Source organism: Camelus ferus, chromosome 1, assembly GCF_009834535.1.
Source record: "Camelus ferus isolate YT-003-E chromosome 1, BCGSAC_Cfer_1.0, whole genome shotgun sequence".
NCBI classification, from domain to species: Eukaryota; Metazoa; Chordata; class Mammalia; order Artiodactyla; family Camelidae; genus Camelus; species Camelus ferus.
Window position 1 is genome coordinate 89,417,069 of NC_045696.1, and position 23,929 is coordinate 89,440,997.

The 23,929-nt window shown below is 42.3% G+C and overlaps 1 protein-coding gene across 7 annotated transcripts in view; it reads right to left on the minus strand.

The window, feature by feature from the left end:
- Window positions 1-20,863: 20,863 nt before the first annotated feature.
- Window positions 20,864-23,929, minus strand: part of LOC102507727 (schwannomin-interacting protein 1) — a 141,042-nt gene continuing 137,976 nt past the window's right edge. For 5 of the 7 annotated variants that reach the window (XM_032485433.1, XM_032485431.1, XM_032485424.1 and 2 more), the window contains one exon: window positions 20,867-21,509. In XM_032485433.1, the coding sequence (XP_032341324.1) occupies window positions 21,458-21,509 (52 nt within the window). In that variant the 3' untranslated portion in view covers window positions 20,867-21,457. Of the gene's footprint in view, window positions 21,510-23,929 lie in introns of all 7 variants that reach the window. The other 2 variants (XM_032485422.1, XM_006190437.3) reach the window with 2 other exon arrangements.

Consider the following 23,929-nt stretch of genomic DNA (forward strand, 5'->3'; position numbering starts at 1 on the left):
ATTAGGCTCATTTTCCATCAAGTTATCTCTGAAGAACCAAGACAAACTGTGTTTGCTGAGTGGGGTCGAGCCACCTCCTGATTACAGGTCTGGCACGGTGATGTTGGGTCCTGGGTCTCCTTCCAAAGCCATCATCACTTAATGGAGAATGTCCACTGAGGCCAAGGATCAAAGCTGCTGGAACATGGAGGAACCAAATAGAAGAAAACTGCTTGTCTTAAAACCCAAATCCCAGACTTCCAATAGGGCAGAGTGAGAAAGTCTGCAAACCATCTCCCTAGAAAAACGACGATAAAACGAGACAGCATTGTCAACAGCATCCATTTCAGAGCTCTGGAAATTGACCAAAGGCAAACAACAAACAGAAGCATTTGTTTTTGTTTTTGTTTTTGTTTTCATGAAAAACTGCTCTATCTCAGTAAGAATAGCGGGAGACTATGGCACTCTTGACTGGGACTGCTCCCAGCCCCGTCCCAGCTCAGTCAGTGAAAAGGTTCTAGCAGGACAGGACACACTGAGAAAACCTGCCGCTTCACTGATGGAGGGAGTGCAACTGAGTTTTAGCAGAAGATGGAAAGCCCACTCCCAGTTGTGTTGTAAGTTAAAGGAATGATGTGAATAAGGAAGGCCAGTACTTTCTTTGTTTCCCTGAGGCTGCAGTCCAGGTTGGGGAAAGCAACACTATGGCCGACAAGCCAGAAATTTAATAAGGAGGTCCTAGAAATGAGACAGCCACAGAGCATCTTGAACAGTTCCCCAAATACCCCCTGCTGCCTTTTGAGCACGTGCAGGGTGGGACCAGAGATGATGCAAACCATCCACTCGCCGCTGGCTAACTGATGAGGTGAACTTGTAGAGATGTGGGTGGGCATGCAAGAATCTTACTGGGTTGATGGAAGTGCTCTAAAACTAGACTTTGGTAATGTTTGCACAACTCTGAAAATTTACCCAAAAATCACTGATTTTATACTTAAAACAGGTTAATTGTAGGGTATATAAATGATACATCAATAAATCTGTTGAAAACACTCAAATTCTAATTAACAGCTTTAAGAAATGTTGTTTTGAAAACTTCCCTTTGGTACATTAAGGCACTCCAAAATGAACTTCTGTCAGAATGATAATTAACTATTTTGGTAATAGATATGGGCCATCTACAATGAGTTCTTCAGTCCTGTATGTCCTGCTTAGAAGGCTTTAAATAGCTAAGACCATCAATAAACAAGACTCACTTGAAAACCACATATTTAAAAAATGTGAGCTCTGGGACATCATGTGTCAACATTTATTGAGCATGGAGTTTGCCACAGAGACTGCCCTCAAAGAACTTACACTGTTACAACTGTAAGTTGACATACAATAGCAGGTCAAAGCTAAATAATATATTAATATTACTGGGATGGGGATGGTAAAAAAAAAAAAGACCCTGCCAAACACACATGATAAATTATAAAGGTCTACCGCATCCATTGTTGCATTTAATCCTCATACCAACCTTGTAGGTTTTGCCAGAAGACAGGGAAACTGAAGCTCAGAGTGGTTCAGCAACTTGTTCAAGGTCACATACCCCACGCTGAAACTGAGATTTGAATTGATATGGCTGATTCTCAAGCAAAAGTTGGTAAGGATCTGGGATAACCGGCACGCATCCGTGGTTAGTAGGGGTGTAAATTGGTAGAGACTCCAGGGAAGATAACTTGGCATTATCTGTCAAATGACAACTGCATATATTCTTTGTCTTTGGAATTTCACTTCTAGGATGTTTGTTATATAGTCAAAATGGCCATCCATAAGGAATTAGTTAAATTAGGCTCTATTTCTAAAATGGAATACTATGTAGCCATTAATAAGGAGGTACAACAGAAACAGACTCACAGTCATGGAAAATAAACTTATGGTTACTGGGGGAAAAGAGGTTGGGAAGGGATAAACTGGGAGTTCAAGATTTGCAGATATTAACTGCTATATATAAAATAAATAAGCAACAGTTTTCTACTGTATAGCATAGGGAACTATATTCAATACCTTATAGTAACCTATAATGAAAAGAATATGAAAATGAATATATGTATGTATAACTGAATCACTATGCTGTATACCGGAAATTAACACGACTTAGTAAACTGACTATACTTCAGTACAAAAGAAGGAAAGAAGTGTATCTGTATAGATACCTGAATAGAGTGATTGCAAGATACATTACTAAGTTAAAAAAAGTTGTTTCCCACAATTTTTGTGTGTTGTTTTAAAAGGGAGTGGCTGCCTAAAGAGGTGAGGAATTGTGGATACCATCATGAAGCCAATTACACAATTTTAAACAGAGATCTGTGGTTAATTTTTAACGGATGTCTGTGATTTCCACATTTGCAAGTAGCAAAGTAGTGAGTTGTTGACTAGGATATGGGGTTGCCTTATGACAAAGTGAAAATTTTTATGGGATTAGTGTTGTTGAACCCAAGTTCATGTGCCAATGCACAGTGAGGCCAAACAAAGCAAAACGTCAGAGTTTGGAGTGGAGAAAGGTTTATTGCAGGGCCAAGTAAGAGAACCAATGGCTCATGCTCAAAAGACCTGAACTCCCCCGTAGGTTTCAGGGAAGAAGTTTTTATAGGCAAAATTTGGAGGGAGGGTTGCAGGGTGTGGGACTTCCTTCTGATTGGTTGGTGGTGAGGTAACAGGGTGATGTTCCAAGAACCTCAATCATCAGCCTTCTAGTTCCAACCAGCCTGGGTCCATCCATGAACTTGTGCTCAGCCTGACGTTACCATCCTCCATCTGGGTGGGGGCCTTAGTTCCTGCAGAAGAACTCAGAGATCTGTAACAGGTTGTTGTGCAACACCCCTACCCCGACCCGCAGCCCCACCCCCAGGAAGAGCCAGGACCAGATCTCATGCTGCTGTGTTGTTTCCTCCTTCAGTCCTTCACTCCCCTCATTAGTAACTTAATCTGCCCTTTGGAACTCAGGGAAGGTCGTGGAGGCTGAAAGCCATTTTCCTACAACCAAGAAATGGGGGAGACAAGAAGGCTTTTGTGCCCAGGAGGGCTCGGTTTTATTATTTAGAAAGAATTCTTCTTAACCTTTCTTCTTATATTCTGGAAGCTCTTCTTTTTTCTGACTTGGTCAATCTCCATCATTCATTAAAAATTTAAAAATTAAATAAAAATAAATAAATTAAATTAAATAAATAAATTAAAAACAAAGTATCAGAGTATATTGTACATAGAAAGGCTACTATTTCCCCTTTTTTATTGAAGTATAGTTGATTTACAATGCTTCAGGTGTACAGCAAAGTGACTCAGTTACACACACATATATGAATCCATTCTTTTTCAGGTTCTTTTCCATTATAGGTTATTACAAGATGTTGAATATGGTTCCCTGTGCTATACAGTAGGTCCTTGTTGGTTATTTACTTTATATCTGTAAATCCCAAACTCCCAATTTATCCCTCCCCCTCCCTTCCCCTTTGGTAACCATTAGTTTGTTTTTTATGTCTGTGAGTCTATTTCTGATTTGTAAATAAGTTCATTTGTATCCTTTTTTTTAGATTCCACATATAAGTGACATATATTTTTCCTTCTCTGTTTAACTTATTTCACTTAGTATGATCATCTGTGGGTCCACCCATGTTGCTGCAAATGGCATTATTTTATTCAGAAGGCTACATTTCATATTGGGAAACTTTGTGTTTTATAATATGATTGTGTGTGCATATGTTATTTGTGTGTAGTGTGTGAGTTTGTGTGTGTGGTCTACATGTGCATGTATGTGCTTCTTGTGTGCATTTTTGTGTGTGATGTGCACTTATGCATACATATGTGTGTATATGTGTGATGGTTTAAAATGTATTTTTACTGTAGGCCTTGAACTAAAAAGTTTTAAATCCATTATCCTAGTTCAAAATACCTTATTTTATGGATAAGGAGCTGGAGGCTCAGACAGGCCAAGTCACTTGCCCAAGATGACTAACAGGGCTAGAATTCCTGCTCATGTGTCCAGACTTACAGGTTTCCTCCCTGTTTCATCATATTTCATAGAAGCCTCTGTTGCCAGTGGAGAGGTAGGTAACTGGACTTGCTTTTCTGAAAGAGCATGAGGCATGATCTGGATGTTGGACTGGAGGGAGCTGCGTGGAGGCTGGGACTCTGGGGAGGAGGTTTTTACATCAGCCCTGGTGAGAACTGGTGACTCTCTCCACTAAGGCATTAGCCCTGGGCCCACTAAGGAGAAGAAAGATGGGAGATTTACTTAGAAGGCAGCCATGACAGGACCTGGTGATGACTGAATTTGATGCAGTTTAGGAGAAAGAGTCAAGAAGTCCAAGTTTGAGACTTGGGTGCCTGGAGAAGTGGTACAGCTGTTTGCTGAACAAGAGACAACAGGAGAAAGAGCAGTTTCAGGGGCAAAGATAATGAGGATAGATTTGAGATGTCTTTGGAACCTTCAAATAGAGACTTCCAGAATGGAGTGAGAAATCCAGCTGGCAAGGCAGAAGAGAGCTCAGAGATGGAGCTAATTACCTGGTAGTCATCAATGGAGGTCAAAGGATAGCTGTGAGATGATCTCTTCTTTGGGTTCCACTGGTCCCTGCCCCTGAATGTGGTTTCCAGGGTTTCTTATTGGAAAGCCATGAGCAGAAATTCTCATGGCACATTACCTCAACCAAATGCCACAGAAATGCAAAATGAAACCACAGGGGACACACTCAGAAACCAAATCAACAAATTCTCCTCTCAGAAGCTCTTCCTTTATTTACTCGTTTGGTTTCCATTTGTGCCAGGGTAATAAAACAACCCTTTCTTTTACTTGGAATCTCTTTATTCAGCCACCAGGGACTTCCCTCTGGTAGAAGCAGCAGCCACCCCGAGGACTTACCCCAGAGACCTCAGAACAGAAGCAACTGCATTTCCACTTGAACTGTTATTTCTCTGTCTAAGGAATCGTCCTGACCAATAATCCTGCTAACCCTTTATGGGAAATTTGGCCTTGGGGCTCCATTACAGATATTAAATTCACAGTGAAACTGTGGAAGACTCCCATTCATTAAAAATTCCATTCATACTCTCCAAGCTAAAGACAAGAAACCACATTTTGGATTGTAGAAGTAGCCACTCTAAAAGACCCAACTGACCTATTATTTCTGTTATGATGTATGTTTTTTTGTGTGTGTGAATTCCAAGGGAATTCATGAAATAGAGGGAGAAAAATTTTCTTATTTCACTTGTTACATAGGCACTGCAGCTTTGTTGGGAGGTTGCATGGGTAGGGGGCAGGGACATTTCTCAGTGGCAGCTATGAAACTGGGCTATGTTAAAGGAATTTTGGATGCAGAATTTGCCTGGACTAAAGGTATCTAGAGGTTTTCCACTAGCCACAAATACAGGATCTGTCACTGACTAGATTAGTGACCTTTACAAGTTGCTTCACTTTCTTAGGCTTCATTTTTCTTCTTCAAGAAAATGCAAAAAAGCCTTTCCACACTAACCAGAGAGGGGCCCATACAGCGGAGTTGTTCTGGGCTCCGTCTTATAACTGAAAGGGGAATTTTCACAATGTCTGGCGCCTGCGATGTCCTGCAAACCAGGGAGGAGAATGTCCTCAAATCCTTGCAGTAGAACCCGCTTAGGTGGCACCAGCTGTCACTTCCAAAGGAAAAGTGATGGCATTAACTCATAAACCTGAAGAGAATGTAGGAAAAGCTTCTGCTGGCAGCTGGTGCCATTGTTGACACTGAGAACCCGGCTGATGCCAGTGTCCTGTCCTCCAGGAACACTGGCCAGTGAGCTGTGTTGAAGTTTGCTGCTGCCACCAGAGCCGCTGCCGTTGGTACCGCTCCACCTCTGGAAACTTCACTGACCGGCTCCAGGCCGCCTTCAGCCGTGTCTGCGGGTGGTTACGGATCCCAGGGCTGCCCCCCAGCCTCTCACAGAGGCGTCTGATGTTGACCTGTAACACAGACTCTGCGCTGTGAGGACACCGCCATCCCTGCAGCCAGAAGGGAGCTCACCCAGCGGGTCGGGACTCATGATGCTGGCCTGGGGGTTCTGCGCACGCACGGCCGCATCCCCGGGAGCGCCCCCGGGAGGTCAGGCCTGATCTCTGCTTCCACGGAGATCCTGACGGGACTGAGAAGGAAGAGCAGGCGGCTGCTGAAAAGGACTGTGACCCAGGAGAAATTAAGGGGGGAATGGGCTGCTCTAGGTCCCGGATTTATTGCTACTCAACTCGAAGTTGCCGGCGGGTCTGGAGGCGCAGGTGGCCTCCGTGCCCTCCAGCCGTTCCTACTGAAGCCGGCTGCGACCCGCCCACCTGAGACCTGACTGCAGCCCCCACTGCTCAGGCCGCTGGATGGGGAGGAACAGCCACTGGGTGGTCTCACGCTGATCCTCCACGTACTCTTAAACAGAAAATGGAAATACGGTTGATGGAAAATGAAGTTTCTTTAAAGAAAAGAGAAGGAAAAACAGGATCAGGTGGTCAATGAGTTTCCTTCTGGATCTAAAAATGCTTTGATTTTAAGAATGGCTCTACAGTAGCCCTCATTTAAAGGGCGATTGTATCAGACACTTGGAAGGATAAACTACAATTTCTTTGACTTGAACTTCACTCAGTTAATTAGACAGATACACATGGAGAGCCTTCGATATGTTTGGCACTGTGCTTGGTGCTGGGGAAGGACAAGGCACAGTACCCTGCTCTCGCAGGCTGTGGGGGAGACCAGACAGCTGTGTTTCAGAACCAGCAATGGCCCAGCTTTCTATTTCTGACTCTGTTACATCCTTAGTTTGCTCGGTGTAAAATGGAGTCAAATTCTGATAATTTATTGTCTATTTCTTCCACTAGCATGGAAGGCAGGAGTTTTGTTTCTTTTATTGACTGTTGTATGTTGAATAATGGGCAGAATGCCCAACATATCGGTGATTGACTTACAAGGTATAACGATGCGGCTCAAGTTTGAAGGCTATATTTAAAGGTGGTAGAAGAATGAGTTAGTACGATGGTCTTCAAACTGCAGTATGCTTATCCCAAAAGAGTTACCAAGATTTTCCAAGAAATGGATGAGCATGGATAGCTTTAGGGGAATCAATTTCTAGATCCTCAACTTCCTTAGAACCATTTCTCACAGTTGATCTGCCTGAGAATGCACAGAGAAAGTTGTCGTGCTGGTTTCTTTTCCGTCTTCCATTTTACAATCCTTCTTCTCTTACTTAGCAAATAAATGGCTTTTTTTTTTTTAAACTCCAGTCTTACTGGGACACATTCCCCCAGGTGGAAAAAGCACCTATGAAGAAACCCTGGGAGGTATAGGGGCAGGTCTGAGGGAGTAAATGACTCTAGTGCCTGGCTAGTAAATTTTTGCAAGCTTAGTGGTTTCCAACACTTTGCTGCCAACAAAATTCAAGAGCTAATGGATTTGTCATCTGATAGATCACTAAAAGTAATTTTTGATGACAGATCACAATGTGTTATTGGCATATAATTGAAAGGGAATTCAGAGAATTGATTGACATCACTGTACAAGACTCCTTCTATTCCCACCTACTTACTTAGGAACAGGTTTTCTCAAGGTTTACATCTATAAATGCAAATGATGGGAATAGAAATGATGGAGAACTCTGTTTCATTCTATCAAAAAGTAATATTCATTGACAGATACATGAATGAATTGGGGAAAAACTCTCCTCTCAATAAAAGGTGCGTTTTCAATAAAATTTCCCTTTTTAGTTCTGTAATTGTTCATCAAAGTTTATAATATACTTATGTTATTTTAATCAATTGATTAATAATAGTAATTGTAACAATAACACAGTATATTTTTGTTACTTAGAATGTTATGGTCACAGGAAATTTTAAGCTTTAAATTGATATTTTCATGTGTATTTATGTGTAAAAAACTTTGATAGGGTGATCAATAAAACATTTAGAAAATTAAATTAAATTATATTAGTACTAAATTTTGAGGGAGAACTAGAAAGGAATATAAATTTAAGAATGAAGACGAGCTTCCTCATTTATTTATTTTTCTTAATGGAAGTGATAGTCAGATTTCTTTGGTATTGAAATCCCATAGGATACATTTAAAAGGCACATTCCTTGTTTAAGTCTTCTGCCCATTTTTAGATTGGGTTGTTTGTTTTTTTCTTATTATGTCATATGAGCTGCTTATATATTCTGGAGATCAAGCCTTTATTGGTTTCATCGTTTGCAAAAATTTTCTCCCATTCCGTAGGTTGTCATTTTGTTTTGTTTATGGTTTCCTTTGCTGTGCAGAAGCTTGTAAGTTTAATTAGGTCCCATCTGTTTATTCTTGCTTATATTTCTATTGCTTGAGTAGACTGTCCTAGGAGAGAATTTTTGAGATGTATGTCAGATAATGTTTTGCCTATATTTTCTTCTAGGAGGTTTATTGTATCTTGTCTTATGTTTAAGTCTTTGATCCATCTTGAGTTGATTTTTGTGTATGGTGTAAGGGAGTGTTCTAGCTTCATTGATTTACGTGCTGCTGTCCAGTTTTCCCAACACCATTTGCTGAAGAGACTGTCTTTATTCCATTGTATATTCTTGCCTCCTTTGTCGAAGGTTAGTTGACCAAAAGTTTGTGGGTTCATTTCTGGGCTCTCTATTCTGTTCCATTGGTCCATATGTCTGTTTTTGTACTAATACCATACTGTCTTGATGACTGTAGCTCTGTAGTATTGTCTGAAGTCTGGGAGAGTTATTCCTCCAGCCTCTTTCTTTTTCCTTAGTAATGCTTTGGCAATTCTAGGTCTTTTGTGGTTCCATATAAATTTTATTATGATTTGTTCTAGTTCTGTGAAATATGTCCTGGGTAATTTGATAGGGATTGCATTAAATCTGTAGATTGTCTTGGGCAGTGTGACCATTTTAACAATATTGATTCTTCCAATCCAGGAGCATGGGATATCTTCTCATTTTTTTAAGTCTTCTTTAATTTCCTTCATCAATGGTTTATGGTTTTCCATGTATAAGTCTTTCACCTCCTTGGTTAGATTTATTCCTAGGTATTTTATTACTTTGGGTGCTATTTTAAAGGAGATTGTTTCTTTACTTTCTTTTTCTGTTGATTCATCATTAGTGTAAAGAAATGCAACTGATTTTTGAACATTAATCTTGTAACCTACTATCTTGCTGAATTCGACTATTTCTAGTAGTTTTTGTGTGGACCTTTTAGGGTTTTCTATATATAGTATCATGTCATTGGCATATAGTGACACTTTTACCTCTTCTTTTCCAATTTGGATCCCTTTTATTTCTTTCTCTTGCCTGATTGCTGTGGCTAGGACTTCCAAGATTCTCCAAGGAAGAAATACAAATGATCAGTAGGCACATGAAAAAATGTTCAATATCACTAATTATCAGAGAAATGCAAATCAAAACTACGATGAAGTATCACCTCACACCAATCAGAATGGCCATCATTCAAAAGTCCACAAATGACAAATGCTGGAGAGGCTGTGGAGAAAAGGGAACCCTCCTACACTGCTGGTGGGAATGCAGTTTGGTGCAGCCACTGTGGAAAACAGTATGAAGATTCCTCAAAAGACTAGGAATAGACTTACCATGTGACCCAGGAATCCCACTCCTGGGCATATATTCAGAAGAAACCCTACTTCAAAAAGACACCTGCACCCCAATGTTCAGAGCAACACTATTTACAATAGCTGAGACATGGAAACAGCTTAAATGTCCATCAACAGATGAGTGGATAAAGAAGATGTGGTATATTTATACAATGGAATATTATTCAAACATAAAAACCGACAACATAACGCCATTTGCAGCAACATGGATGTCCCTGGAGAATGTCATTCTAAGTGAAGTAAGCCAGAAAGAGAAAGAAAAATACCATGTGAGATTGCTCATATGTGGAATCTAAAAAAAAAAAGAACATAAATACAAAACAGAAACAGACTCATATACATAGAAAACAAACTTGTGGTTGCCAAGGGGGCAGGGAGTGGGAAGGGACAGACTGGGATTTCAAAATTTGTAGATACTGACAGGCATATGCAGAATAGATAAGCAAGATTATACTGTATAGCACAGGGAAATATATACAAGATCTTATGGTAGCTCACAGTGAAAAAAATGTGACAATAAATGTATGTATGTTCATGTACAAATGAAAAATTGTGCTCTACACAGGAATTTGACACAACATTGTAAAATGACTATAACTCAATAAAAAATGTTTAAAAAAAAGACACATTCCTTGGATACATCAGATATATTTTTAAATGTTTATATTTAGAAAGTTCTGAAAATGATATTCTTTGTAATTCTTTAAATATATGATGGACAAATTTTGAAGTCAACTTAGAAATGTATGCGGAGTGCAGAGTCTTAAATGTGTTTCTGGGGGCTGTGTGAGCGGCAGGGTCTGGAGCTGGCCGGGCTAGCACTACAAGTGAGGCTTTCTCATCCTGGCTGCGCGGTTACGCTCAAGCCCTGGGAAATGCCCTTCTTAATCCCTCGGTGTCCATTTCTCTTTCTGCAAAATAAAAAGCACACCTGCTTGCTTTCCCTTATTCTCAGGAACATTCTGAGATCATATAAGATAATGAACTAATGTGGAAAGGTCTAGATTATTTCCTGGGGCAAGTAGGACACCTCTGGGAAGTTTCAATAACTTTTTTCAGGTTAACAGGATACTGTTAGTTCCCCAGAAAGTATAAATGAATGGTACTCGTATTACGATGTCTACTTTACTGTGGCCTCCCATTTCCCCCAGTTTTGATTCAGTGGTTGGAACTTCACGAAAGAGATCTAACATCATAGGGTTAGTTTCTGCGTCACTGCATCACGGGGTTAGCAAGAAGGAACCTAACTCTATTTCAAGGCTCAGTCCAGGGTTCTACTCTGATGGTCAGTAAGAGAAATCACAGGCTACACATCAGGAAAGCCAACAACACTAAACTCCCCTCCCGAATGGCTGCAGGAGCACATGCTACTTAGTCCTGTAAACATTGACTCAGGTTCTGAGTATTGTCACTGTTAATGCCTATTCAGGTAACTTGGGGTGGTCAGTCCACACACCACATTGGCCCCTTCAGCTTGTTAGATCATCTAACATATTTTATATTCAAGATATGATGCCTTTCCTCTTCTCCTTCCTTTCGTCTTAAAGATGCTTATACTTTTATAAACAATTAATGGAAAGTTAGACCTTACACCTCTCCTCCCAGTTCATAAAGCATGTGAGGTTGTGACATCCAGCTGACCTAACGTGCTTCAGAACTGGCTTTTGTCTCAGAGGCCTTATGAGAATGTTGAATCTCAAATGAGGAATGGCAAGTCACCTGCAGTCTTGAAAAGACTTGGAGTTTTAAGTTGTACAAGTCTAAGAATTTGTGGGGAAATTGGGTAGAAAGGCATTGCATATGAAAAAACTCTGGAGTAGGATTTCTCTATGTGATGATATTGAACATCCATTTATTCATTCATTCACGCATTCAACATATATTTATTTACCTCCTATTATGTGCCATTTGCTGGGCTGGGCATGAAGAAGATAAATGCCCTTTCTGCTCTCAGGGGGCTTCTCCTCTGATTGCAGAAAGGCAAAAACAATGGCTATACTATACAATTACTCAAATGAAGACACTGGGAGCAGAGAATAAGCAGCAGATTCAATCTGAGGAAGCAAAAGAAGACTTTCCAGAGGAGATGGCATTTGAGCTCCAAGCAGGGGGAGGGTAAATTAGGAATAAAGAATGTCATGTACAAAGGCTTGGAGACCAGGGAGAACTTGGGATCAACAAGAAGCTCAAGTGTCACCTGCTCAAAATCTGAGAGGGAGAGAATGGCTAGAGTTAGACTGGATGGGAAGGCAAGAGACAGATCATAACAAAGCTTGAACATCATGCAGAGTTTCTGTTTTATGCTGTGGGTGACAGGTTTTAGGACATTGAGCAAGGACGTGTCAAGATCAGATGTTCATTAGGGACATTACAAGATCACTTAGCCCTGTGGAGGGTAGATTGAAGTGATAGGGACAGGAGTATAGTCAGGGCTCTTTCAGTCCTGACAGAAATCTGATTAAACTAGTATAGGCAAAATAGGATATCATTGGCTGCTATAACAAAATGCCCAGGGTAGGATCTGGCTTCAGACTAAAGCCAAGAACTCATAGGATGACTCGTGGGATGTCATCAAGGTTTCCTCCTTCTCCCCCACCATCTCTCAGCTCTGCTGCTCTCCTTAGCTTCTGATGCAAACTCTCTCTCCACATAGTAGACAAGGTGGCTGCCAGGCTCTTACTTTCCGTTGAACAAGTCCAGTATATTTGTATATCAGTTCCAGGGAAGCTTCTGATTGGCGCTGCTGGGGTCACATGCACATTAGTGAACCAATCATCAGTGGAGGGTAGAGGAAGGGGTATTCCATTGGGAGTGGCTGCCTGGGTCACTCCTGTGAGAGAGGGCAGGCAGCAAGTCTGACAGCCCCAGCAGAACCACATGGAGTTGAGAAAGAGATCCTTTGGGATCCCATCCCAGAAGAAGAGGAATGTGCACTGAGAATATACAGAGTGTAGCTACCACTGACCACAAGAGCAGAATTTGATTACAGCATGATAGAGAGGACAGACAAAGAGATTGCAGGGAGGGGCTGGGTATAGCTGACATCAGGACTTGTCTTCATTGACTCAGTCTTCTAAAACAAAATAGATTTCTGTCTTAGCAGCTACCGGGAGATGCTGTCACTGGGAGAAAATTCCAGATGTTGGTAGCCAGAGAGGGCTAAATAAATATATAGATAAAACATAAATAAATAAACATAGAGAGATACTTATTTGTTTATGATACATTTCTTGGTTCCTTAAAATAATTTGAGGCAACTTATAGGGGTAATATTGTCACCTGAGAGTTACATTACCCCAGATTCTTATTTAATTTGTTATAGGTGGGCTGCAAATTTTGTCCTTTGCTTCCTGGAAACCAAAGCAAAGAGGGCAACATTATCAGTCAAAAAATTTACAATGATCATCAAAGAAACGTGACTATTACTGGTACTGACTCCTGAGAGGAGCATCTCCCCAGGTCCTCATAAAGCTATCATGGTGTAATGTTGTAGTAACGCCGTTTTATTGATAAACGTAATAGTATGTTTTGCAGGGCTCATTCTTAGAATGACTTTCAATGGAGGCTAAAGTCATAAAGCTAAAACATTAGTTACTAAAAGTGAGGTACTCTATAACAAATCCAGGCTATTTTGAAATCCTAAGAAAAGTCTTGCTGAAGCCAGTTCAGCCCAACAGTTATGTGAGTAGCTATCACTTACTTAGCTGTGAATCCCTTTGGTCAGGGTATGTGCACCCCTCATTCCTTTTTGTTTTACATCTAGCTTGTTTCAGTTACTTCTATTACCAATCCAGCTTCTGAATGCATTTGCACACGAGATCCGACTCCCTGGCCCTCTACTCCGCTCAACCTACATGTTAGTAGACCTCAATGACTTCTTTACCCATTCCCAGCTGCCTCTGATACTGGTTTTATCAAATATCACTTCTGCTCTCCTCCAGTCTTCTTCAGACAAGTCCTCGCAGTCACCCTTCTCCTGCTTTTGGCTTCAGGACCTGGAAGGTCAAGCTACCATTTTCCTGAAGAACTGGCACCCTCACTTCCAGTCTGGTGAGACTGGTCCATGGTTTGGATGGTTTGCATGACTGGCCGGGAAACTGAAGACAAAGGAATTCCCAATGCAAATGCTTTCATCTTGAGCCAAGAAGCCTGAGTAACTGAGTTCAGAATGACCATCAGTACTTGTCTCAGAAATCTGAATCCGCCCTTCGATTTGGCTTTCACTTTCTGGTGTGATGCGAAAGCCACACTGCTTGCTCAATTAGTGGCAGCAGAGGAAAATCCATGCAAGCACCTGAAATGAAAGTCGTTTTTATGTGAAACTTCCTGCTTTCTCTGAAATTCACAATTCTGAGAAAGAGTCAGTATGTTTGGCTCCAGCTCATAAGAGCAGAGGCTCTTAAGACATGAAGTCAAGGCAACTGTGCTGTTTTAAAGGAGCAGTTAGCTGCCCAGGGAGCAAACAACTCCTGGATGACTTTAGAGTCCAAAATTCTTGACAATGGGTGTAATTCAGGAAGTGATACACATGTATGTACTTTTAAAAAGAGGAAGTGGGCATTTGGACTCTTCAGTTTAGTGGACTGGGGAGGGCATTGTTGTACTATACTGGCACACCAATTATGCAAATCAGGGGACTGGGCTGATTATAATAGAAACAAGAGAGAGAAAATAAGACTTGAAATGCAGTTTGGATTCCAAAACCATGATTTATTTAGGACTCTTTCTGGTAAGGGGCAAATGGACAACACATTTCAAGTGTGGCCAAAAGGTGCATAATTCTAAGCTTTTTTTTTTTTTTTTTATTGTTGGATTTGCCCTATCCTTCCAAACCCCATTAATTCTTGCTTCCTGAGTGATTCTTGCCTAAATGTTTGGGGAGGTAGCCCTAAGTTCAGTTTGGGAAGTAGAGGAAACTCAAATGAGGTTTTTGGTTGTTTACATATTGCCTATGAAATTCAGAAAACCTCAGTTATTCAGCCCCTTCGAGGCTGCCTTTGATAAACCACTTCTGGGCCTCAGCCATCCTGGGCCTGGCCCTGAGCCTCACCGGGCCCCACTGGTGACCGAAGCATGTTCTCACGGGAAACCGCATGTCCCTGAGAGTCACGCCGACAGGGTCTCTAACTCTGACTCTTGCAGAGGCACCCCCTGTGAGAGCCTGCCGGGCAGACGGGTTCCAGGCTCCACGATGCTGCCTGCCGTGCAGGAGGTGGCCGTCATGGGCAGGCCGGCCGCGGAGCTGCCCCGGTCTGCAGCGGCCGCGCTGCTGGCTCCCTGGGCCTCCCACTGAGCAGGGCCTCCGTGGTCCCTGGTCCTCACGTTCTCTGCTCCTGCTCTTGGCCCCGGGTCCAGGAAGTGAAGGCTGCTGTCTCCCTCAGGACCCAGCACCCCGACTCGTGTGTGGTGAGTCTGCTCGGGAACTCCGGGTAAAAGGCCCATGTTCTGTTTTCCTCCCACTCTTAGTTTAGCCAGAACTGCAGGGAGACAGATTTATTTATTCCTCTCACACGAAATATCCCTACACTGAATTATTCTTCCTGAGGCATTTATTACTTCCCTTAAAAAATTACTTAGCCTGACAGAGTTGCCTGGTGCTCTATTCTCAATCTGATTTGCATCTGAGACAATGACACGTCTTAAAATCAGCCTTCTTAAGCTGCAGGGGCAAGAGTCCTTCACATCACTGGAAAGAGGAAACGGATGCCTTGTGATAAGCAGTCAAGCCCTCTGTCCCTGTTGTCTGTGAGGGTCAGCACCGTTTTCACCTTGAGCCCTCACGTTGACGGTGCGGGCTCCTGGCTCTCTTGCAAGGCCGTTTCTAGTGTGCGGGGATGCTCTGTGGCCTAAACAGCCCCCCACCCAAGGTGAGACAACACGTCATTACAGACTGTAATTTCTACTGAGAACTAACAGACATCAGGAAGGAAGTAACTTTATGAGGCAGAAAATTAAAGAACTCACTTCCAGCCTTGTCTCTGCTTTACCAGAGTCAGGATACACGCCACTGTTTTCTGCAAAGCCAAAAAGCAAATAAGGTATTGATTGAATATAAAAGAAAAGAGATTCTGGTAGTAAATAATCACTAAGAAAGTCTGAGTGCCTAGTCTAGAGGGTCAAAATAAAATTGCTTTCCACATAAGTATTGCTTTTCTACCCTGTGCTCTTGTACAGTGAGCAAGGAAGTGGATTCAACTATATTCAGTATCTTATAGTAACCTATAATGAAAAAGAATATGAAAATGAATATATGTGTGTATACGTATGACTGAAACACTATGCTGTACACCAGAGATCGACGCAACATTGCAAACTGACTATACTTAAACTAAAACAACAACAACAACAAAACCCAAGGACCATGTTATAACCATTGGCAGAGCATTGTTCTAGAACAGAGGGCTGGCTGTATGCAGAGACGTATGCTACTGGAAAGAATTTCTTACAACCAATTAATTAGCCCTGGTGAATCTTCTCCTACCAGAACTACTAAATGAAATCCCTTTCAAGTGTTTGCTCAGAAATTAGGAGTGAGAATTTCTTTTCCTTCTGCAGAGCCAGATCATTAATTCACAAATTATTTAATATAGTATTAATTTATACCAACAACTGACTATAAGCTTCAATTAAAATATCCTGAAAAACTCATTACCCATCAACCTATCTCATAATGAATGTGTCATATCCTATTTAGAAAAAATAAATGAACGTCAGTGCAAAAGGTAATTGCGTTTCTAAGCAGCTGAATTCAGCTGGGGTTAAGAGTCAGAGCATGGCCTTGAGGACTGCAGACACCCAAGGCTTTTCCAGATGGACACCAAAGTCATCTCCTGTGGTCACTTGACAATATGTGTAAATCCATAGTCTTGTTTCTAGTATGAATTAATTGTTTGTTCATGATGAATCTTATTTTGACCCTCTCCAGTTTCTGCCCCAATGGCTAAAGGAAAAGATAGACCAGGGGACAAGAGTTAAATCAAACTGAAGAGATCCATGAACTGAAAACGTGTGAGTCACCAACCTAGAGAAGATTTTCTTGAGGAAAGAGGCAGGGCTTTTAGAAGCAGTGTGGCATGATGCTTAAGAACACAGCATTTGTCTTCAGAGACCCGAGTCTGTGTTCTAGCTCTTCCTTAAAGGACTATGGCTGTCCTTGTTAGGACTTGTATTAGTTGCAATAACGCTAGCTGTGGTAACAAAGAGATTCAATGTATAATGGGTCGAACATAATCAGAGTTTATTTCTGACTTCTGCAGCCATCAGAGGCATATTCGACTGGACAGCAGGCAGCTCTCTTCATGCAGGAGACTCAGGGACTCAAACTCCTTCCATACTGTGGCTCTGCCTTCCTCTGGGTCCTTGTGATTGCAGCAGAGAAAGATGAAGCAAGGAGAAGGCAAACCCCTTCTTCAGAGCCTTAGCTGGAATTAAGACACATCACACTTATTCACATTCCATTGGTGAACATCAGTCACGGGTCACATCCGAATACAAAGGGAAAAGTGGTCCCCGTGTATGTAACCACTTCCCAGGGACAACTCCTAGCTGTGAACATGGTGGGGCGGCATGAGTTTCAGCATATGGTAGCTATACCTGCCATAGGGCTGTTCATCAGGGACAGCAGAGATGACAGCCTGCGGAAGGAAAGTCTCTGGGATCGTAGATCAAACATCTGGAGAAGTGAGGGACTTAAGGAAGAGTCAACCAGTCATGGGGTTTCAAGCGTGAAAACAGTGAGAGTAAACCTGAGTCAAAGTCAAGCCGAGGGGCTCCTCCAACAGCTGAGAAGAGAGGCATCAGGCATCAGGAGGAGCAGAGAGATGCTGGTTAGTGGAAGTATTAAGAGGGTGGGTCCCAATGATCAGTTTCTCTTCAAGAGAAGACTCTGCCTGGTTCTGGGCTGAGGGCTATTGTTAAAAAGGTGGCTGAGGTTTGCCTCTACCCTCAAACAGGAAATAGAGAAAATCTGTATTCAGGATGTAGATGACAATCTGTGGAGGCTGAGTTTATGTGTGGGTGTGGGAGTGTGTGTGTGGGTGTGTGTGTGTTAAGAGAGAGAAACAGTTGCATCAAGGAAATGACACCTATGCTCTTTCAAGATGGAAATGAGTTGCTGTTTGTCAGACAAGGGGCGTTGGTTCAGTTTTGTTGTAAGGACTCGAACATCTCTGCAATGGTCTCACCTGTCTTACTACCTTAATTAGCTCTCTGTATTTTGAAGTATCTAAATATAATACTAAGTAATAGTTTAAGAAAAAAAATGACGTACTCACAGAATAAAAGCACAAGCAAATGTGAGTACAAGCATGTTCATTGCATCATTGCTTTTAGTGGCAGAGATCTGGAAAGATCCTTATGTCCATCATTAAAGGGAATGGCTAATAAAGCATGTTCCAGCGTACTGGGCATTACTATACAGCTGTTAAAAAGACTGGCTCAGATCTGTATGTACTGACCTGGAAGGATGTCCACAGATAAGGCAGAGCAGTTGTTTTCTGTGAGCCACCTTTGTATAAACAAACTGAGACACAATGTGTGTATCTGCTCGTACAGGCATGGAAAAAGATGTGTAAGAATGTGTTTCAAGTTTTAACATCGATATTCCGGAGGAGGGAGAGGGGCTTGAAGATTGAGGTGACTTTTTCCTTAAGCATCTGTTTTGTAAATCAGTGACTGATAAACAAGAAAAACCCCCCAAGGACATGTTAAATCTCAAAAACTGGTATAATACAGAATGCTTCCTTCACCCAAACCCTGATCATTTACCTCTCTCCTTTCAGCAATTATTGGGTATCTACTGGGTGCCAGTCCTTTCATGGACACTACTTTGTTCAGTCTTTAGAATAATCCCAAGCGATAACATATGATAACATAGAGCTTTAGTGACTTGCTTAAGGTCTAACCACTAGGAAGATGGTGGTCAGCGTTGTGCCCAGTCCCTTCTGACCCAGAGCCTGCGTATTGTCGCTCACACCTCACTCTCTTAAAATCAGGAGGAGAGGTGACCCTATTTTTTTTATGTCAGGAAGTCTAGTACCTAAGTGGTAAACTAGTAAGGGTCCTAGTTGACGTATGTAAGGATGATGTGGTGCGGATAAGAATCCTGTTGGGAGAAAGGGTACAGCTCAGCGGTAGAGTGTGTGCTTAGCATGCATGAGGTCTGGGTTCAATCCCCAGCACCTCCATTAAATAAACACATACATGAGTAAGCTTAATGTTCTCTCTTCCCCAAATAAATAAGTAAGTAAGTAAGTAAGTAAGTAAGTAAATAAATAAATAGAAATAGCCACTTAAAAAAAGAAAAAAAGAATCCTGTTGGGAATAATCCTAAGCAAAGGGACTGGAAAGACCCGAGAATATCCTTGGAGGTGAGCCATTGGGTGACAACTGTACCAGGGCAGAAATGTGAAGGGGACACTGGTACCCTGGTGTAATCTCCTTTGAGGGTCTCGGATGGTGGGAAGAATTGCTCTGCCTTCAGCTGGCTTTGACCGTGAGGGTGTTGAAGGGCGCTTGTGGGTGTGACCTCACTTCCTTCTTGAGTTAGCGGCGCTTTAGGTATCTGATCATGGGCTCAAACAACTGAAGGGTTAGAGGCCATGAATTTCTTCAGAACACATTTCTATCCAGAGAGATTGCATTGCTTAAGACAAAGAGAAAACTCATTTCTAAATTTTTATTGGAATTGCCAATTCTGGCAAGGATTAAAAAAAAATTGAGATCGTCTTTCCTGGTGGCCTGAGTTCTAGCGTCAGGATTTCAGGTTGCAGATGTCACTGTAGGACGTTTCGGTCACACGACCCCTCTTCCTTGGGCTCAGGCATTTTTGTCACACTCTCCCTAGGTCAACTGTCCCCAAAAGTTACAAATTAATAGAAATACATTTTAATTAGAAAAAAATAGAAACTAAAAAAAAAAATGGTCAAAGAAAAGAGAAGAAAGAAAAAAGTCCAAGGCATTGGTTCTTAACATTAGTATAACCAAGAGACCTTTAAAACCCCTGATGCCCAGGCCACACCTCAGACCAATTGTATCAGTGTGTGGGTGGGACCGAGGCCCCTGTGGTTTCTAAATTTCCTCAAGTGATTCCACTGTGCAGCTGAAGACGAGAGCCGCCGGCTTAGTGACGGACATCCTCACCCAGCTGCAGCAGCGAAGGCCCAGCCACTGTGCCTGGATCTTCAGGGCTGGGGTTGCCCAGGGGTCACCGACAGCTGGTGTAGGAATTTGGGGCTCAGTTAGAGACCTTGGGGTAGAGAGGAGTTTGAGCGCCACCCGTTAGCTTAGTGGTGAGTGACCTGTCCCGCTCAACAGCCGACTCTCAAAAACCAAAACATACTTGTGGGCTGCATTGGTTTTCTCTCCCAGTTGACGAGAACTTGATTGAGACTCATGAAGAAACGCTTCATGCTTCAATTGAAGAGGGCCTATTTTGCTAAGTAAGAAGGCTGGGAAAATTGGCAACCCTAAATTACTTAAAATAGCCCTCTGGGTATTTATAAGAACAGAAAATGGGGCCAACTGACTCAACTCCTATCTTCCGGTCACATCATGGACCTTCGAGTGAAACCAGGTGGTCTGTGGGTGGTTCTGGAGCGTTGGCTGCTCATCTCCGCTTTGGTTTATGGTTCTCCAATGCCCCCATGGACATTCGCTAATTATATCATTTTTTCTGAACCTCTCTACCTAGTGAGAAACTGCCTGTCATCTGCTTTAGACTTGGCATTTTTCTTCATGTGACCAACAGAAGTGTCTGAAATGTGAGACATGGCAACACTGGCCTTGGGAAAAGTGTCACTGAGGGTGTCATTTGTTCCCGTGGCAAGTTTGGTAAATGCAGATTTTTTTAAACTTAAAAAAACATTTTTAATGGAGGTACTGGAGATTGAACCCAGGACCTTGTACATGATAAGCCACGCTCTAGCACGGAGCTGTACCGTCCCCCGCTGAGAAGTGCAGCTTTGATGCAGTTACCGGCTCTGGGAAGCCCAGCAGCTAGTAAACAGCAGGGACAGCGGACTCTGAGCAGAAGCAGAAGTGCTGGCTCTGACGTCTCCCTGGATCACTCCCTCATACACACACACACACACACCCCGTCCACAATCCACAATCTTCCTGGCGATTCGCTGCACTGCTAGTCCCTGGGGCCCTTTGTTTGTTCCCTGGTAAAACCTTCCCAGCGGGGCTTTCGGTCGAGGAGGAGACAGGAGGGAAGCCAGAGAGCCAGCGTGGGGCTTGCTAGTGAGCAAAAAGACGTATCCTATGAAACAAAGTTTTAATTTTTATTTTACATATTTATACATAAAACTCTCAGGGAACCCTCTGGATCCAACAGAATGTTAATAGCACATCTAAAAATGAGCTTCAGGTAGTCAACATTCACAAAATGTTGAAAACTGATTAAAATATACATATTATGGAGAGCTACAACTTCACTACGAGGCAGGCAGGTATTTTTTGACTTGGGTAGCACCGTCATTTTACAGTTCTTTAAAACTACAGTGAAGAATGAAAGCAGTCAATGGTAAAATCCTGCTCCAACTCAAAACCTCTAAACAAATAAAAATAAAGTTAAAACTACCCTCTTTGAGTAACCACGATTTGTGATGGTGTCAGTACTGTACAGTTTTCTTTTCGTAACAATATTTTATTAAAATGCCTGATAGTTAGTGGCACAGTACAAAAATGAAAATAAATTAAGAAGCAAAGGCCAATCACCGGACGTTAAGCTTCAGACATGATCAATGACTAACACTGACATTTGTTTGTTTCTGCGCCACCTTTAGCAACAGCATTTTTACAACCACAGAAGCAAAATAAATTCTAGCTTGTCCTCTGGTTGGATGGCTTCTTTTCACTTTGCCGGCATTTTCTCTGCCATGTGCTTCTGCTGACTCTCGGCGTGTCTGTGAGATTAATAATATGATTATTTAGTGCTAAGAAGAAAGAGCCAAACCAGCAGCTAAAACATCCTCCAAACCAAGGTTCGTTCAGAGTTACTCATAGTGAAATCAAGAGAATCAAGAAAGAGTTACTCAAGTCAAATTGATTCGCCTGCTTTCAATGTTTATATTCTATGTAGATTCCTAGTGAGCCACTGGATTAACCTGAGACATGGATCTGTCACTACCTTTGGGAAGAAACGTGCTGCATTTAAAAATGAAAGAAGAAAAGCAGCTGGGACAGTTTATTCAGCAAATGTCTAGTATGTGCCTGCTCCGCGCCAGGCGCTGCTCGGGGTGCCAGGGACTTGGTGGTGAGCAGACAAGGATGCCTTTGTTCTCGGGGAGTCTATATTCCAATGGAAAGAGACAAGAAAGGAACAAACCGCAAAACCAGGAAATGGGAGGTAGAAAATGGGTGCTAAGCAACAATCAAAAAAAGGTGTTGTGACAGAAAGCAACTAGTGACTACTTGAAACACAGGCGCACAGACACAAATCTAAGTATTAACCAGGCTCCTGTTAATAATCCGATTTCAGTCTCACAGAGGCTAATGTCTTCCTAACAAATGATAGCCCTTTGTGGATGTAAAGATTTTCCATGTTGGCATCCCCCTCCCTCTCCTCCCCTCCATCAGTCCTAACGGCATGATTGGCAGGGAGGGCAGGGGCAGGGCGGTGAAGTCTTCTCACCCTTCAGGCTCAATAATGGCCTGTGAGCCCAACTTTGGGCCAACACAGCAGCTGGCCAGTGCAGACGGGGTGGGAGGCAAGACCAAGCTGCTTACATCACTTGAATGAGCACTAATTAAACGTCTCCCCAGAGAGTGGTAGGGTCTGAAGGCTGCAAAAAGACAAACGTTTTGAAGGAGGATCTTAGGGAAATTATAAATTGGGCAAGAGAAGAGCATCTAAGAGTGTGGTTTCCAGTTGTCATCAAAGATTCAGGGGCAGTTTTTGCGTGCTGCCTAGGCTACGTCAGTGACGTCAAGTTTAACTCATTGGTATTATGCATCTATGGTACAGGGAAGACAAACCACAAACTTTCAGAAATAAGGAAGCGGCAGCAGTGTCCTTGCCACACACAGCAGCCCACAAATAACTGGTGATGTTCATTTAACAATAAAAGGTCTCAGGAAAAAGATATCAACAGCACTCTATGCCTAAAAAACTATGCCTTTCAGCAGACCAGCTCTTTTTTGTGTGCAAAGAGTTGATCATTTTCATAAAGTAGCTCATGGGCCTCACTTAAATTCAGCTCAAGAAATATTTTGATGCCCAGCAGCTAAGATTCCACTGTAGCTAATTAAATTATAGCTCTTACAGCAGCCTTGGCTTTAAAATCTCTGTGTGTGTGCGCGCATGCACAAACAGCACGGGATTTTCTGAGCGAGACGGAAAGAACAGACAGGAAATAGCTTCAGAAAATACTGGTGTGTTATCTTGAGACATACATACAAGGGTGAATTTCATTAAAATTTTAAACAAAGGAGGGGAAGAGTTTCACCCCATAAAACTAAAAGGTTCTCATCAACTATTTATATGATAGTCTTTATTAGGATTTATTTCACTCAAACCCCACAGACTTCTTTTTATCAACAATCGATATTAAGGACCTACCATGCACCTGGCAGGCTCTGTCTTAGGCTCTGGGGACACAACAATGACTGGAAATGGCAGCATCTCTGCTTTCAGGGGGTTTACAGTCAGGCAGGGAGAGACAGCAGGCAAAAATAACACAATATGATGAGGCTCCACTTGGAGGGATGCTATGTTGTCAGGAGCACAGAGAAGGGACCTACCCTAGTGGTCCTCAAATTAGGCCGTGCACTGGAATCATCTGAGGAGCTTAAAGAACTCCTAATACACAGGCTACTCCACAGAACGATTGAATCAGAATCTCTAGGAGTGAGACCCAGGCATTAGCATTTTATGAAACATCCCAGGTGGTTTAAATGTGCAGCCAAAACTGAGAACTGCAGAGCTGAACTGCCACCTGGAGTGGCAGGAGCTAGACAGGTAAAGGGAACAGGTGAACAGGCTTCCCGCCAGTCGGGGGAAAACTCAGGGCCCCTTTAGGGACGTTTAAGTATCCTTAGAATGCTCCATGGGCAAAATTATACTTCTGCAGCCAAGAATGGACGTAGAAACTCCCCAGCTGCTCCAATTTAAAGGGTTCCTCCAACACCTTTAAATTAGTGACTTCTTTTCTCTGAACCCCACGGTTCTGCCTGCCCTGTCTCCCATAATCACATCATCTGAAGGTATAAACAAAATACACTGTGAATCTAAATAATAACAAGACACTTTGAGAGAAGGGAGGACCCTCTGAATGTTGTCTTTGCAAGGAGGATGGCCAACGCTGCCTAGAGAGGCAGAGAAACA